General features: G+C 37.7%; 1 protein-coding gene across 8 annotated transcripts in view; it reads right to left on the bottom strand.

The window, feature by feature from the left end:
- Positions 1-547: 547 nt before the first annotated feature.
- PPP4R3B (protein phosphatase 4 regulatory subunit 3B) overlaps positions 548-18,651 on the bottom strand; it is a 70,690-nt gene continuing 52,586 nt past the window's right edge. For 2 of the 8 annotated variants that reach the window (XM_037743416.1, XM_037743417.1), the window contains 4 exons: positions 17,918-18,057; positions 17,325-17,509; positions 12,464-12,657; positions 5,152-5,727 (listed from right to left, as the gene is read on the bottom strand). In XM_037743416.1, coding sequence (XP_037599344.1) covers positions 5,515-5,727; positions 12,464-12,657; positions 17,325-17,509; positions 17,918-18,057 — 732 coding nt within the window. In that variant the 3' untranslated portion in view covers positions 5,152-5,514. Of the gene's footprint in view, positions 2,176-5,151; positions 5,728-12,463; positions 12,658-17,324; positions 17,510-17,917; positions 18,058-18,651 lie in introns of those variants that run through there. The other 6 variants (XM_037743415.1, XM_037743413.1, XM_017542354.2 and 3 more) reach the window with 5 other exon arrangements.

Raw genomic sequence — 18,651 nt, forward strand, 5'->3', positions numbered from 1 at the left:
GAGGCCGAGGCAGGAGAATTGCTGGAACCCAGAGGTGGAGATTGCTGTGAGCTGAGACTGTACTGCTGCACTCCAGCCTGGGCAACAGAGTGAGCCTCAAAAAAAAATTTTAAAAAGAGTAACTAGGAAAGTGCTTTACAGGTGGGCTTATTATAAGAAATTTAATAAAAGCTGAGAGACAGGTCTTGATAAAACTTGCTTTAAAGAAAGTGGATGGCAATTTTACTGATCTTGGTTTAAAATAGCCTGAGTCACCTGCCTTATGAGGTGAAAGGTTTTTCTTATTATATGTATACCTTTAATCGAAGAGGTGAGAAAAGCTCCATACTGTGATGCTTTGATTTCCCCAAGGCTTACCTTCTATAAGAAGTGATATTTAAAGTGCCAGTGACCCACATTTGTTTAGAATTATTTCATTAAAATTGGTGTATGAGCTAGTAGTTTATATTTATGGATAATTTTATTGGCTTTTAAAAGATACTGTAAAATTGACATATCTCAAAATGGAGTTAATTTATATTTACAACAAACCAAACACAAACATCAATTGTGGAATTACAGGGTCACATTTTAATTCCTGAATTTTACAGTTTAGCATTAATATCACCACATGTATACAAATGGTGTAAAACAAGTACAGTGGTATTTTTAATACAAAATAAACATCTGTTTTATGGAAAAAACTATACTTCATATCTACACAGACAGCTCATCTTTTCCAAACAATAGCCAAAATTAAAATTAACTACAAAATCTCCAAAACAGGGGAAACTGCTTCAGTTTAAGCTATTCCAGGAAAAATGGACCCATAACACATTACAAGGGCGATCTAAAGATTGTGGCGGGAATTACTATTAAAATTTTTTTTCCCAATGCATTAAATTGTATTTTGGGGACATTTTTCTCACTTCAGCATGATCTCAGATCATAGATGAGCAAACTAACATTAAAATATTTACAGTTAACTTGCTGCTGTAAAAATAAAACTTCTTAACGGTTTGCCTCAGTTTATTTTTAAAATTCATTTACATACATGGAATGTGCTTTTACTCTTTTTTAAAAAGCAGCTTTCATATCACACCCTTATTTATGGAGAAACTTCATGTGCTGCATGCTGACTTTGACACTTAAGTAGCTGCTTGGATCAAAATGGCTTCTAGATATTAAATGCCAGTTAATTCAGCACTATTCTTTGTTGGTCTGTATAAATAACACTTTAAAAGTTGCTGTAGCTCTGGAGAGAGAGACAACTTTACTAACAAAGCAGAAAGTGATTTCAAAGTATCTTCCACAAAAGATTGTACTGGTCTGCGGTTGAAAACATTGTGTTTTATCCACTCTCAAATTTCTAGAGAAAATCATTTTGGAATACCACTGTACTGATTATTGGCCTTTGTTTTCTCTAAAAGTGCTGATTTTAACATTATCTTTAAAAAACTGTCCATTTTGAATCCAGCTTGTTTTCATCACCATATGTACTGAAAATTCCTGCTGTAGAAACTCAACATGTGCTGAATACGGGGTGTACTTCCCTTCAACTACCGAAAAGGCTGAGTTTTTGTTAATATCTTCAAAGAAATGGTCCCAACATTTTTAAAATGATAATTGAATGTGTTTTCCATAAAAATTTATTTTAAAAAGAGGCAATCCTAAAACAACATGGCCAGCACCATTATAACATTATGTTATTGAGTTTACAACTGAAGTTCTGTAATTGTTTCTAGATTGATACCCCAAAGAGCAACCCTGCATTATTATATCAACCTTTTCCCCTCCCCTAAACCGTCCCCAAACCTGTGACTTTTCCTTGCTGAGAAGCTATCTTCCAGGTTCTGGTTACAAACTTTGTTTTGACAGCATAAAAGGCAAATCCCTTAATTACTAGCAAGCAATCAAGTTCCTGGGAAGCCTGTTTTCTTAATAGAACTAAACTCTCTTAGCTGATATACTGAGTGTCTTTTGCTACTCCTTGTATATTTTTATAAGGTCAAGTGCGAGAGCTTTCTGATTCAGATTTTCAGCTCACTGAACAGTTGCAGCATTTTAAGACCACATGTTGAGGGTCCCCTAATAAATACTTTATGAGCCAAGACGAGGTCTTTTCCTGGGGGATGTTTCTTCTTCTTCATCTTCCTCTTCATCATCTGGATAATCCACTAAACCAACCAAACTTCCCTATTGAATAATTTAAAAAATTTTCTTTAAACATATGTAACAAAAAAGAGTCTTTAGGACAAATACAGTCACTTGTAAAGATATCAGAAACTGTTTTCCTATATCATATAAGAAATTAACACATTTGAAATGTATAAAGGAACCACTTGAAATTAAGAACGTTTGAGTAATAATCGGTAGCACTTGCAGTAACCCTTAATTTTTCTATCTAATCTAGTTCCTGGATTATTAATGACACTTCAAAACTCAGTTCTGCAAAATTTTACTGTGGAAAAATGACTGCTTTTCCAAATAGTAGGGATAACAACCATAACATTTGGAAGCTGGAAAGGACATTGGAGATGAACTAGTGCATTTCCCTAATTTTATTGCCATAAGAAATCTTGTAGTTTTTGTTCATCATGTGTATATTTCATCATTAAGTACACATTATTGTTTTCATTGTGCTTCTGAAGAACAGCTTAAATGGCTGAAAATAAAACACATGAAATGATTCCTATAAAATAGTAAGTGAAACATTTAGGGCTAGGTCTCTGACCAAAAGAAAAATAAGGATGAGGTAATTCGTGGTTTTGGCCTTTAATGAGTAACAGACCCCTGTGAAAATCCTAGATAAACTCTGGGCACACTCCAGAAAATTACATGTTCACAGGGTTTCATTCATTTTGAGCCAATCCCATAAAAACTTACACACATGTCCTACAGGTTAAGAAAGCTACTTTAACACTGTATTTAGTTCAAACCCTTCAGACCTCTAGGGGATAGACAAATACAATTGAAGTAACTCATACTTCATACCTAAAGTACTGAGGTATCTGGTTTTACCAGAATGTAACCAAATCCCTATAATAGTAGCCAACCAAAAAAAAGACCTCTGGGCAGCTAGAAATGGTTATCAGAAAGATATATACCTGTCTGAGAATTTGTTTCTCAACTTAATCACACATCTTAAGTCTGGATATGCAAGAGGCAATATGGCTAAATTGTTAAAAATACACTGACTGTAGGTTTAATGTCAAATTCTAATGATACCACATTTTATATTTAAAAAAAAAAAAAAAAAAACTTGGCCAGGCACAGTGGCTCAATTAATCCCAGCACTTTGGGAGGCCGAGGTGGGTGGATCACGAGGTAAGGAGATCAAGACCATCCTGGCTAACAAGGTGAAACCCCATCTCTACTAAAAATGCAAAAAATTAGCTTGGCAGGGTGGCATGCACCTGTAGTCCCAGCTACTCAGAAGGCTGAGGCAGGAGAATCCCTTGAACATGGGAGGTGGAGGTTGCAGTGAGCCGAGATTGGGCCACTACATTCCAGCCTGGACAACAGTGAGACTGTCTAAAAAACAAAACAAAACAAAACAAACAAAACCTTTGGGGCTAGGCACGATGGCTGATACCTGTAATCCCAGCACTTTGGGAGGCCGAGGTAGGCGGATCACCTGAGATCAGGAGTTTGAAACCAGCTTGGCCAACATGGCAAAACCCCATCTCTACTAAAAAGACAAAAATTAGGTGGGTATGCTGGCGGGACCCTGTAGTCCCAGCTACTCAGGAGGTTTAAGCATGAGAATCTCTTGAACCTGGGAGGTGGAGGTTGGAGCAAGATTGTGCCACTGCAATCCAGCCTGGGCAACAGAGCAAGACTCCATCTCAAAAAAAAAAAAAAAAAAAAAAAAACTTTGGGCAAGTGGTTTAATATCTCTGTCTCAGTTTCTTCATCTGCAAAATTGGTATAGTAGTATTTAGGCCCCAATTAACTATTTTGAAAATTAAATTGCTGGCCAGGCACAGTGGCTCACACCTATAATCCCAGCACTTTGGGAGGCTAAGGCAGGTGGATCACCTGTAGTCAGGAGTTTAAGTCCAGCTTGACCAACATAGAGAAACCCTGTCTCTACTAAAAATACAAAATTTATCTGGGCATGGTGGCACATGCCTCTAATCCCAGCTACTCTGGAGGCTGAGGCAGGAGAATCGCTTGCACCCAGGAGGTGGAGGTTGCAGTGAGCCAAGATTGTGCCACTGCACTCCAGCCTGGGCAACAAGAGTGAAACTCTGTCTCGAAAAAAAAAAATTAAATTGACAACAAAACAGCTAAAGCACTTCAGCACAGTACTTGGTACATAGTTATTCAATAAGTGCTATTAGTTGCTATTACTACTATCATTTTTCTGCCATTTGGTTTCTAAGCCAAACACACTGGAAGAGAGGGGAAAAAGAAATAATTCTGGTATAAAAAGGCACCAATGTGATAATCAAAAGGATGACAGCAAAGTTACAAAGTTTTCGTTATGCTTAGTATTACATACTATTCATAATGTTCAAACATTTGGATTCCAAACGGTTAACACTTAATTGTTTTTGCCTAAGATTAATAAATTGTCTGAAAAGCTCAGTTACACAAGTTGTTTTACTTACATTATCTCTGCATATATACACCATAAGCAAACTAGTATACATTTAAATCATGTTTGCAATAAAAATATAAAAATGCAAAATGTGAAATGTTGGACGTAAAAAGGCCTGTAATCTAGAGATGCACTTTGTGCGTTTTGGCTCAAAATGAATGAAACTCTGTCGATGTGTAATTTTCTAGGGCGTGCCCAGAGTTTTTCTAGGATTTTTCACAGGGGTCCATTACTTGTCAAAGGCCAAAACCACAAATTTCATCCTTCTGTTACCTCATCCTTTAAGTTCCATTTCATTGTTTTAAACCCTTGCATTCCATGGTATGAATATATCATCATATGCTTTGGTTTTTTTTTGAGGCAGAGTCTCATTCTGTCGCCTGGGCTGGAGTGCAGTTGTGTGAACTGCAACCTCCGCCTCCAGGGTGCAAGCAATTCTTGTGCCTCAGCCACCCAAGTAGCTGGGACTACATGCATGCACCACCAGGCCTGGCTAATTTTTGTATTTTTTGGTAGAGATGGGGTTTGGCCAGGCTGGCCTTGAACTCTTAGACTCAAGTGATCCGCCCACCTCAGCCTCTCAAAGTGTTGCGATTATAGGCGTGAGCCACCATGCTCAGCATCACCATATACTTTAATTCCTGAATTCCTGGTTGGACATTTGGGTTGTTTTTGCTGGGTATTTAAGTAAGAAATTTAAAAAGTAAATACCAGCAAAGAAAACAGGAGAAGAGAAAATAGCAGTTGAGAGTTGCCAAGGCATTTTTGGAAAAGAGAAATCACAGGCAAGGCAACTCATATAATATAAAGAAGCCAAGAACTAAGTATTTGCAGAGGGATACAGAAACGAGAAACTCATTTGCCTTACAAGAAATCAATGAAGCTGGGCAGTAAACGGATCAAAATACTGGGGAAAGCAGGTAAAACAGTTAAATTATAGTAAAACAGACAACTGGGTCATTGATTCTACACCTCTGACAGCCAGGAGATTCCCGTTCTCCACCATCACTAACTGTAGAGAACTCTACAGAGAAAATGACTCTATAAAGAATGAACTCTATAGAGAATGTAATTAACTTTACAGAGAAACGGACTACATACTTCATGACTTTAGGCACAGTAAAGGGCATGGTAAGGCCAGGCTGAAAATGGAAGAATAAATTTAAATTCTGTATACTGAGCAGACATGCCCACCCCCACAATCCCACAATAAGTTTTGTTATATGGGCTCTCAGAACACTACCAACCACACTTATACTCACCAGGTATAAAAAACTAGCTTGGTCTGTAAAAATTAGATGGCTTCACACTGGGGGGAATGAGAGAAACTACAAACACTAACACTTCCTGAAAAAAGCAGGATACTACTCTAAGTCCATACCATAAAGTCAACTTTTTAAAGTGTACAATTTTCAGACACCATAATTCACACACCAAAAGTGTATAATTCAGTGGTTTTAGTATATTCACAAAAGTTGTATAATCACCACTAATTCCAGAGCATTTTCATCATTTCACCCACCATAAAAGTCCCATAAACGTCCTCATTCCCCCACCACGACCCACACCACCCAGCTCTTGGCAACCACTAATCTACTCTGTTTCCATGGATTTATTCTGGATAGTTCATATCAATGGAATCATCCAACATTCGGCCTTTTGTGACTCATTCACTTCAGTTACCACAGTGTTTTCAGTTAATCTATGCTTAGCATATCAGGACTTCATTCTTTTTTATGGCCAATTAATAACCACTGTATGAATATGCCACATTTTGTTTATCAGTTCATCAGGTGATAGACATTTGGGTTATTCCCACATTTTGGCTATTACAAACAATATTACTATTAACATTCATATACAAGTTTTACAGTGGACACATTTTTGGTTTTCTTAAATATATACCTAGGAAATGAGATAGCTGGGTCATATGTTAACTCTGGGTCATATGGTACTCTGACTTTTTGTAGAACCGCCAGACTGTATTCCAAAGCTGCTATACCATTTTATTTATTTTTTGAGGCATGGTCTTATTCTGTTGCCCAGGCTGGAGTGCAGTGATTTGATTTTGGCACACTGCAACCTCTGCCTGCTGGGCTCAAATGATCCTCCCACCTCAGCCTCCCGAACAGCTGGGACCACAGGCATGTGCCACCATGTTCAGCTAATTTTTGTAGAGATGGGGTTTTGCCATGTTGCCCAGGCCAGTCTCGAGCTCTTGGGTTCAAGCAATCCTCCTGCCTTAGCCTTCCAAAGTGCTGGAATTACAGGCAAGAGCCTTTGCACCCGGCCTGCTGTGCCAATTTATATCCTTACTAGCAATGGATGTCACAATTTATATTCTTGCCAACACTTGTTTTGTGTATCTTTTTTATTATAGCTATCCCAGTGGATGTGAAATGCTATCATATTGTGGTTTTGATTTGCATTTCCCTTACTAATAATGCTTAACATCTTTCTATGTGCTTATATGGGCCACTTGTATATCTTCTTTGCAGGAATGTCTATTAAAATCCTTTGTCTATTGTAAAACTGGGTTGTCACATTGAGATTTAAGAGTTCTTTACATATTCTGGATACCAGTTCCTTATCAGATATATCATTTACAATTATTTCCTTCCATTCTGTGGATTGTCTTTTCCATTTGTGACAGTATCCTTTGGATTACAAAATTTAAAAATTTTGATGGAGTCCAACTTATTATTTTTCTTTAGCCACGTGTGCTGTTTTTATCATATCTAAGAAATCATTGCCTAAATCCAAGGTCATAGATATGTATGCCTATTTTTTTTTAAAAAAGAGTTTTATACTTTTAACTTTTATGTTTAGATCTTTCATCCATTTTGAGAGGAGTTTTGTATATGACGTGAGATAGGGATCCAACTTCATTCTTCTCCATGTGGATATCCAGTTGTAACATTTATTGAAAAAACTATTTTCCCCCATCAAATTGTCTCGGCACTCTTATTAAAATCTTTATTATTTTTTGTATGAAAGGAAATCCAAAGAGTACCACTTGAGTAAAATTCCCAATATGAAAGAAGGGATCAAAATAAATGACAATAATAACCTATAAAAAAGCACTTTGGGAGGCTGAGATGGGTGAATCACTTGGGGCCATGAGTTCCTGACTAGCCTGCCCAACATGGTGAAACCCCATCCCTACTGAAAATACAAAAATCAGTCAGGCATGGTGTGGCACATCTGTAATCCCAGCATATTTTAATAAATTCAAGTTCTATACAGAAATACACATGTATATGAAATATGTAGGTGGTCACATATTGCAGCAATGATTATAATTACAAAAAGCTGGAAACAACTTTAATGCCCATCGACAGAGGCTAAATATAAAGTAAAATATATCCATACTTTTGAATTCTATGCAGGGAATTTCTTAATGTCCTGATAGGAAGAACTCACCAAGATAAATTTGTTACATAAAAATGCAAGATATCAGGCTTCTCTGCTGTGAATCTGTGACAAGTGTTTATTTTAGCATCCACAAATGGCTTCTCATTCTGATTTTGTATTTTTCCTCATAGAAAATATGCATGTTTTGCAGTTTTACAACTAAAGAAGTACTTTGTGTCTTTATGACATTTATATCATACAAACAAATCTTTTGTTTAAATTCATTAGCAGCTAATGTCTAGCCAGCCTTCAACTATGACAATTAACACTATTGGTGAAACTGGATAAACCAAAGGGCAACTGGTGATAAGAACCTGCCACCACTTAGGAATGGTTTCTTAAGAAGGTTGAGAGCAAATTAAAGTGGTGCTTAACTTCGATCAATGCCTATCTTGCTTAATTTCAAAATTCTGTGTCTATAGTAATTGAGCAAATGTTTTCCAAGAACATTGTTTTCATTCCTATTTCTAAAAAGGTTGTATAACAGATGTATTTTGTAATCTGCTGTTAGGGTCAAGAAGAGTAAAAAAGGTGTTGGTGCTTGCATTTAATTTTGCTCATTCACAAGTAAATTATCTGGAAAGACAAAAACTCAGAGAAATATCACAGAAAATGTAATAGGAAAAAAAAAATTAGTAGGATAGAAAAGGTATGAAAATTACTTTCAATCCAGAAGACTCCATCCAAACAGTAAGTTATAGTGAAAGAAAGAGCTTGAAATGTCCTAAAACTTAAGGACATGACTTTTATTTTTTTTGAGACAGAGTTTTGCTCTTGTTGCTCAGGCTGGAGGACAATGGCACGATGCCAGTTCACCGCAACCTCCACCTCCTGGGTTCAAGTGATTCTCCTGCCTCACCCTCCCAAGTTGCTGGGATTATAGTCATGTGCCACCAAGCCTGGCTAATTTTGTATTTTTAGTAGAGACGGGGTTTCTCCACATTAGTCAGGCTGGTCTTGAACTCCTGACCTCAGGTGACCCACCTGCCTCGGCCTCCCAAAGTGCTGGGATTACAGGTGTGAGCCACCATGACCGGCCAGGACATGACTTTTTAACTGAGGAATGCTCCAAGTACATCATCATCAAGTTTCAGAATGCAGAAATAAAACCCCAAATGCTTCCAGGAAGAAGAAAATCACACAGAAAAGATCAGAAATAAGAATGTCTTTGGACTTCTTGACAGCAGTAACTTCAAATTTCCGAGAGAAAATGATTTCTGATCTGGTTCTGTGTTTAGCTAAATAATCCTGTGTTGAGGTTTGAATAAAGACATTTTCTTTTCTTTTTAATTTTTAAAATTTTCCTTTTTTCCCCCATGTTCTTTCTTTTGGAAAAGAATAAAGACATTTTCATACATGCAAAGTTTCAAATTTTACCCCTCATGGGATTTTTTTTCCTCAGTAAACTGCTACAGAATTTGCTCCACGAAAATGAGAAAGAAAATCAAAAAAGAGAACAGAGACATGAGATTCAGGAAATAAACCGTGGAAGGAAAGAGAGAGGCAAAAGGAAGTCTTAGGATGTTGGCCAAGGAAGCCCCAAGACAACAGTTGCGTGGGAAGTTTAGACAGCAATCAATCTAGGCTGGAACAGGATTGGAGAAGAGGCTTGAAGAGAGATGTCTCCAAGAGGAGACTATATGAAACCTAGTCTGGTAAGGTACTGAAAGAATTAGCAAGAGGCACATAACTAGTGCAACAAATGAAAAAACAGTGGCAATTACTTACTTTAGAAGAAGTGAAAAGTTATAAGAAAAACAGTATAGAAAAAACAAAAACAAAACTATATTGTCATAACTATAAAATTATCAAATGTTTTTATAAAAAATTGTGATACAGGGAGGAATAAGGTGAGGATGTGTTAAGGAATATTCAATTTATGTATATACATAAAAAAGCTAAATTCTCATCTATCTAGTAAGAAATAAATAAATAATGTCTAAGCTAGGAAAAACAACATAGCAGTATTGACATATTATTTAGAAATAGAAGACATATAGCTAAATGAGTTCAAAGATATCTTTGTGGAGGGGAACAGGGAGACGGAATTTTTTCTAATATAAACTTGCCTTTTGGTAATGTTTGACTTTTGAAAGTAAGTGCATGTATTACTTTGATTAAAAAAAAACTAACATATATTAAGAAGGTGTCAAGCAGCGTTCTAGGCATTTTACATTTGCTAAATAGTTTAATCTTCCCAACAAGCTTATAAAGTAAGTCTCATCCCTTTAAAACAAGAAAGCCAGCTGGGCATGATGGCTGATGCCTGTTAATCCCAACACTTTGGGAGGCTGAGGTGGGAGGATTGCTTGAGACCAGCCTAGGCAACACAGCGAAACCCCATCTCCATCTCTACCAAAAATACAAAAATTAGCCAGGCATGGTGGCATGCACCTGCATTTCCAGCTACTTGGGAGGCTGAGATGGGAGGATCAGTTGAGCCCAGGAAGTAAGGGAGACTGTGAGCTGTGACTACACCACTGCACTCCAAGATGGGTGACAGAGTGAGACCCTGTCCCAATAACAACAACAACAAAAGGGAAGCAGGAAGGCAGGCAGGCTAAGGCTCAGAGAGATTAAATAATTTATTCAAGGTGAAACAGCTAGAAAGAGACAGCCAATATTTGAACCCAAACAATGCAACTCTATGGCATTTTTTTTTTTTTTTTTTTTAATTTATTCAAGGTGAAACAGCTAGAAAGAGACAGCCAATATTTGAACCCAAACAATGCAACTCTATGGCATTTTTTTTTTTTTTTTTTGAGATAGGGTCTCTTTCTCTTGCTCAGGCTGGAGTGCACTGGCAAGATCACGGCTCACTGAAGCCTCCACCTCCCAGGCTCAACCGATTCATCTGCCTCAGGAGAGGCTGGGACCACAGGTGTGTGCCACCACACTCAGCTACTTTTAAGTATTTTTTGTAGAGGTGGGGTCTTACCTTATTGCTCAGACTGGTCTTAGACTCCTGGGCTCAAGTGACCCTCCTCCCTTGGCCTCTCATAGTGCTAGGATCACAGTGAGCCACTGTGCCCAGATCAAACACTCTTAATGTAATGTCACAATATTACTCTAATTTGTCCTATCATAAAGTTGAAAATTTTAAAATTTTCCAGTTAAAAAACATAAAATGTGTTTCGAATACAGAATACCATGAAAATGCTACTTATGTGTTCTTTAGTCAAGAGCCTAGCTCACTATACTAGTGAATGAAGATTCTATATTTTTGTAAAATAAACTCATACTTATATTTTGTGTTGAAAACAAGACACATTCCTTCAGTTAGGTTTGTACTACCATGACATTTCTTCTTGTCTTTCTACCCTTATACAATAGTTGTCCCATATTTATATCTTTTTATTTTAAGCCACTCCTTTATGGGGAAAAAGGATGGTTTCATATAACATATCAACAAGAAAAATGTTTCATATGAAATTTAAACTTGTTTATAAAAAAAAGGTAACAATGGAAATACATTTGTTATAAGAACAACAGAAAGTTTAATATCCTTAACTAAAGATTCATCAATAATAATATGCAATTTGCTGAGAAGAGCAAATTCAAAAGGCTAATATTCAACCTTACTACTAATAAAGTATACACAATTGGAAATGAGATATTATATACTGTCTCCCCTACCTAACTGGCAAATACTAAAAATAATTATAGCACTGGCAAAGCTGCAATTAGCTAGGCACATACACAATTTATGGTAACATAAATTAGCACAGACTTTATGAAGATGAATTTGACCGTATGTGTGAAGACATTCTACTACTCATCTATCCAAGAAAATAATTTAAAGTGCAATACCACTAAGTAGTCAGTGAAATATGAGAATCAACTTAGTGCTCCAAAATAGAATGGGGAACAAGGAGGAAGGATACTTACATTTATTATCATAAGCCTAAATAAAATGAAATTCTCTTTGGGAGGCTGAGGTGGGTGGTTAATGAGGTTAATAGATGGAGACCCTCCTGGCCAACATGGTGAAATCCTGTCTCTGCTAAAAATACAAAAATTCGCTGGGTGTGGTGGCATGTGCCTGTAGTCCCAGCTACTTGGGAGGCTGAGGCAGGATAATCACTTGAACCTGGGAGGTGCAGGTTGCAGTGAGTCAAGATCGTGCCACTGTACTCCAGCTTGGTGACAGAATAAGACTCTGTCTCAAAAAAATAAAATGAAATGAAATTCTCAATCATCAACAATGTTTTGATAACAGAAAGATTCTTCTAACAAATAAAAGGAGAATACAAAATTATGTTTATAGAAGGATCTCAATTACATGCCAGATAAACTCAGACATGAGAAATCAATGTCAGCTGTCATGTTCTCTGATAACAATGTATGCAACATTTTTCCATCACTGAAATTGTTTTGATTATCCACATTTTCTTTTGTAAACAAGAAATAATCTCACAGATGGGAAAAGCAAAGTTTGTTTGCATGTAATGCTGTTTCACCTACCTTGGTGGCTGTTACTGATGTAGCCAAGTTTGTAGTTTTGGAAGAGGATCCATTAGAAGTTGCTGGTGGTGTCTGAGCCACTACAGATTTACTGTTTGTTCCATTAGCAGCACTGGCAGAGTGGGAGAAAGTAAATTTGAAGCCACCAGGAGATGTCCTTTTCGGAAGATTTTCCTTGTCTTCACTTTCTTTTGCTAAAGTAAAAGTAAAATTTTGCATGTGTATCAATAAGTGCTGATAAGTCAAAATGTCTGAAAACAGCAATAATTAAAAAACTTATAAAACATTGCCTTTGTTTCCTAAGAACTAAAAAAGCAGAGCATGATGTGTACAGTGATGGTATGGTTTGGCTCTGTGTCCCCACCCAAATCTGAAGTCAAACTGTAATCCCCACGTGTCAGGGGAAGGACCTGGTGACAGGTGACTGGATCATGGGGGTGGATTTCCCCCTTGCTGTTCTTGTGATAGTGAGTTTTCAAGAGATCTGGTTGTTCAAAAGTGTGGCACTTCCCCTCTTGCTTTCTCTCCTGCTGGCATGTAAGACATGCCTTGCTTCCTGTTTGCCTTCGGCCATAAGTTTCCTGAGGCTACCCCACCCATGTGGAATCGTAAGTTAATTATACCTCTTTTCTTCATAAATTACCCAGTCTCAGGTAGTTCTTTAGAGCAGTATGAAAAAAAACTAGTACAAAAAATTGGTACCAGAGTGGGGTACTGCTATAAAGATACCTGAAAATGGAAGGGTACAGTGGCTCATGCCTGTAATCCCAGCACTTTCGGAGGCTGAGGCGGGTGGATCACTTGAGGTCAGGAGTTTGAGACCAACCTGGCCCACATAGTGAAACGTATTATCTACTAAAAATACAAAAATTAGATGAGTGTGGTGGCAAAAGCCTATAATCCCAGGTGCTCCAGAGGCTGAGGCAAGAGTGTCACTTGGTAGCTGGAGGCTGCAGTGAGCTGAGACTGTGCCACTGCATACCAGCCTGATGACAGAGTCAGGCTCCATCTATACCTGAAAATGTGGAAGCGACTTTGGAACTGGATAATAGGCAGAGGCTGGGACAGTCTGGATGGCTTAGAAAAAGACAGGAAGATGTGGGAAAGTCTGGAACTTCCTAGAGATTTATTGAATGGTTTTGACCAAAATGCTGACAATGATACAGACAATGAAGTACAGGCTGAGGAGGTCTCACATGGAGATGAGGAACTTATTGCGAACTATAGTCACTCTTATTGGGAATAAGTCACTCTTGCTATGCTTTTAGCAAAGAGACTGGCAACATTTTGCTCCTGCCCTAGAGATCTGTGGAACTTGAACTTGAGATGATTTAGGTTACCTAGCAGAAGAAATTTCCAAGCAGCAAAACATTTAAGGGGTGGCCTGGGCCAGGTCCGGTGGCTCATGTCTGTAATCCCAGCACTTTGGGAGGCCAAGGCGCTGGATCACTGGAGGTCAGGATGGCCAACAAGGTGAAACCCTGTCTCTACTAAAAATACAAAACTTAGCCAGGCGTGATGACACATACCTGTAGTCCCAGGTACTTGGGAGGCTGAAGCAGGAGAACTGGTTGAACCTGCGGAGGAGGAGGTTGCAGTGAGCCAAAATCATGCCACTGCGCTACAGCCTGAGAAAGAGAGCAAGACTCTGTCTCCAAAAAAAAAAAAAAANAAATAAAATAAAATAAAAAAATGAGGTGTTCTGGCTGTTTCTAAAAGTGTGCACTCATGTGCATGAAGAAAGAGATGGTCTGAAATTGGAATTTATATTTAAAAAGGAGCAGAGCATAGAGTTTGGAATATTTGCAGCCTGACCATGCAGTAGAAAAGACAAACTCATTTCCTGGGGAGAAATTCAAGCTGGTTGCAGAAACACGCATGGGAGCCAAATGTTAAATTAACAGGCCCAGAGGCCTAGGAGGGAAAAAAGGTTTTGTGAGCTGGGCCCAGGGCCCTGCTGCTCTGTGCAGTCTTGGAATATGGCACCCTGCATCTCAGCTGTTACAGCTCCAGCCATGGCTAAAAGGAGCCAAGATGCATCTTGGGCCATGGTTTTAGAGGGTGCAAGCCCCACAACTTGGTAGCTTCCATGTGGTATTGGGCCTATGGGTATGCAGAAGGCAAGAACTGAGGTTTGGTAACCTCTGATTCCCAAACCACCTAGATTTCAGAAGACGTATGAAAATGCTTGGATGTCCAGGCAGAAATCTGCTGCAGGGGCAGAGCCCTCATGGAGAACCTCTGCTAGGGCAGTACGGAAGAGAAATGTGAGGAGGATGGAGCTCTGACACAGAGTCCCTACTGGGATACTGCCTAGTGGGGCTGTGAGAAGAGGGCCACCATCCTCCAGACCCCAGAATGGTAGATCCACTGACAGCTTGCACCATGCACATGGAAAAGCCACAGGCACTCAACATCAGCCCATGAAAGCAGTCACGGGGGCTGTACCCAGCACAGCCATAGGGATGGAGTCAGCCATGGCCTTGGGAGCCCACCTGTTGTATCAGCATGCCCTGGATGTGAGACGTGGAGTCAAAGAAGATTATTTTGGAGCTTCAAGATTTAAAGACTGCCCTGCTGGGTTTCAGACTTGCCCAGGGCCTGTAGACCCTTTGTTTTGGCAAATTTCTCCCATTTGGAATGGGAACATTTACCCAATGCCTGTACCCCCATTGTATCTTGGAAGTAACTAACTTCTTTTTTATTTTACAGGTTCATAGGCAGAAGGGATTTACCTTGTCTCATATGAGACTTTGGACTTGGAACTTCTGAGTTAATGCTGGAATGAGTTGTGACCCTAGGGGACTGTTGGGAAGGCATGATTGGTTTTGAAATGTAAAAAGGACATGCAATTAGAGAGAGGCCAGGGTTGGAATGATATGGTTTGACTATGTGTGCCCATTCAAATCTCATTGTGAACTGTAATCACCAGGTGTTGGAGGAGGTGACTGAATCATGGAGGCAGAATACCTCATTGCTGTTTCTGTGACAGTGAGTTCTCATGAGATCTGGTTGTTTAAAAGTGTGTCGCACCTCCTTCTTCACATTCTCTGTCTCCTGCTCCACCAGGGTTAAGACATGCTTACCTCCCTTTCACCTTCTGCCATGACTAAGTTTCCTGAAGCCTTTCAGCCATGTTTCCTGTTAAGCCTATGGAACTGTGAGTCAATCAAATCTCTTTTCTTCATAAACTACCCAGTCTTAGGTAGTTCTTTTTAATAGTATAAAATGAACTAATACAAGTGATAAGTCTTTATTAGCTAGAATCTTAGAAATCTCAGTATTAGAAAGGAACTTAAGGATCCTAACAAAATTAGCCATCTTGTGCTAGAACTCTACATTGCAGTATCTAGCACGTACATCTAAATTCTCATTAGCTATCTGACTCTTCCTTTTATTGTCTCCCTGTAGCTTCCACTCACTGACTCTACACTTCTTTACTCATTGTAAAAACCTAGTAATTTCTCTGACAAGTCAACATTCCAAATGCCTGAAGACAATGATCAAGTCTATAAGTCCGAAATATTCCAAGTTCTTTTTCCTGTTTCTTTTATGACACAGCGTTCCAATCCCCTTTAACATCTGGTTACTATTTTGATATATGATTCTTAACAGTGTGTCATTCGACACTAGATAGAGAACTTCAAATATGGCTGTACTGCCTCTTTTGACAGTAGTCAGGGCAGTACCTGTAATGAGTAAAGGCAGAAGAATTTGTCTAGCAAAGATGCCTATTCCTTAGGACATTTTAATAGGCTTGCTGCTCCCTTATGCTGAGGCAAATAAAACTTATTAAATTAATAAGTTGAAAATGAGTAGGAACAATAGTTCCAAAGAAAATGTAATAAATAAATGAAATTAATTCTCTGAGAATTGCCTTTAGAAAATGTCACATTCAAAATCACAAACTTACATAATAAATCCAGGAAAGGCTTTTTATCTTTTAAGGTATAATTTTTTTTGTTTTTGAGATATGGTCTTTCTCTGTTACTCAGGCTGGAGTGCAGTGGCAGCTGATGACTCATTGTAGCTTCGACCTCCTTGGCTCAAGTGATCCTCCAGCCTCAGCCTTCCTAGTAGCTGGGACTCCAGTTGAATGCCACCATGCCCATCTAATTTTTGTGTTTTTTGTAGAGACAGGGTTTTACCATGTTACCCAGGGTGATCTGGAACTCCTGGGCTCAAATGATCCACCTGCTTCAGCCTTCCAAAGTGCTAGGATTAAAGACGTGAGCCACCATGCCCAGCAAGATATGAATTTTAATTAAATATTTAAATGATATATGCAGGGCAGTATTCCAAAAAATGGTAATTCCTCATTTTAGTTCTTTTGAAAGATAAGTGCTAGCAAGATCTTTGTTTTATAAAACATGTTAAATACACCTGAACGCCAGGGGAAATTTTACTTTTTCACTTCTCTTGACAGTGTATCTTTATGTAACTTTTATAATTTAAAAATTTTAAAGAGCAAAGTTACTTCTTTGAGCTTAGTTTATCAGCTGTAAAAGATACAGGCAAAGTACTCTAGAAGGTTTCTATGAATCTATACGGTCTCTATTATTCCTGGGAATTTCAGCATAGAAATAAAGACAAGACTGTTTACAGAAAGAAAAGTGTAAGTAGATAATTCAATTTCTAACTAGCAAATTAATAGCATTACAGAATGGCAAGTTTGAAGAGAAACATTTTAAACATGAAAACAATTCTCAGATTTGGAAAAGTATATAATTTTAAAAGAACATGATTCGGTATAAAATGGTCTTTCTTGCTTTGTAAATTATAAATAAACCTTCATAAGCAACAGAATAATTTTTGCACTAAATAAGAAGGCATACTGTGCAGAAATTCAGAAATTTAATACCTTTTTTAGTCTCCATAAACTTTTCATAATTATCTGGAAAATCATCTTCTGGCTTAGACTTTTCCACTGGTGCCACAACCGCTTTTCCTTCCTCTTCCTCATCTTCATTAAACCACATTTCTTCATCCTCTTCCAAGGTTTTTGCATCTCTGCGAAATCTGTTACTACGCAATATAGATGGTACACTGTAAGAAATGTATCACAAATATTGAGTAATGATTTAAGTTCATGATCAGATTGAATTGAAGGAAAAATATGTATAATCAGGAGGAAGTGAAGTAATTTTAACTGCATATAATTTGTATCAAAATCATCTCTGTCATGATAGAAGATGTAGCCAGAGAACACTAACACTCCAAATTATTTTAGGATATTGTATATTAAACTAAATATTCTTCTTAAGTTACAATATGGAGTGGTAATTCATCACTTAAATGATATGGGGTAGGAGAACACCTTACCCTCCTATTCAACTCTACGCTATCCAGTGATGGAAAGAAAATTCGTCAGTAAATTTCACATGGAAAATCTGAACTACAGACAATTTTGGACACAATTTTGTAGGCTATAAAAGCAGTATACTCAAACAATACCTGTTCAGTTTCTGATTTTGTCTGTCTTTTTCTTGCTCATATTTAGTCTTCAATCCTTTGAATGTCTGAACATACTCAATCGATTCAAGTGCTTTATAAAAGTTTTCAACTATATGTGCAGTAAGAGACTTGATATCTTCCTGTATAAGCACAAAATTCACATTTGAAATATAATACAATGCTTATTAGAAAAAAAACTTTAAAATTTTGTTTTGTAGTTCTAAAGCTGATCAAAAAAGGTTTTTCAAAATCACCTTCCAACATGTAATGTCCTGGTTTCTTTACATATGAGTCAGGACTGCAGAGAAAACTTGAAAAAAAAGGAGAAGCAATTTACTGGAGCCCTTTTGTGGGACTATAAAAAACATTCGAAAAGTAAATGGATTTATTTTACATCTTCTGTTTATGTTTTGTATTTATATATAGCACTTTACAATTTAAAAACTACTTTTACATACAATTTCATTTAATCTGCATAACAATTTCATGAGATAGGTTTTATTATCCCCATTTTAGAGAAAAACAAAATTGAGGCTCAAGAGAGGCTGGATGGTTTGATCCAGAGCACACAGCTGGTTAGAGCAAAGATGTTAAAATTGTTTTCAAAATACTTACGGTGATGGATACCCCAAACACCCTGACTTGATCATTATACATTCTATGCATGCAAAAAAAATAAAAATAAAAAATAAAAAAATAAAAAGTACATGTACCAAAAAAATCTGTACAATATT

Source organism: Cebus imitator, unplaced genomic scaffold (assembly GCF_001604975.1).
Source record: "Cebus imitator isolate Cc_AM_T3 unplaced genomic scaffold, Cebus_imitator-1.0 Scaffold143, whole genome shotgun sequence".
Lineage (NCBI taxonomy): Eukaryota > Metazoa > Chordata > Mammalia > Primates > Cebidae > Cebus > Cebus imitator.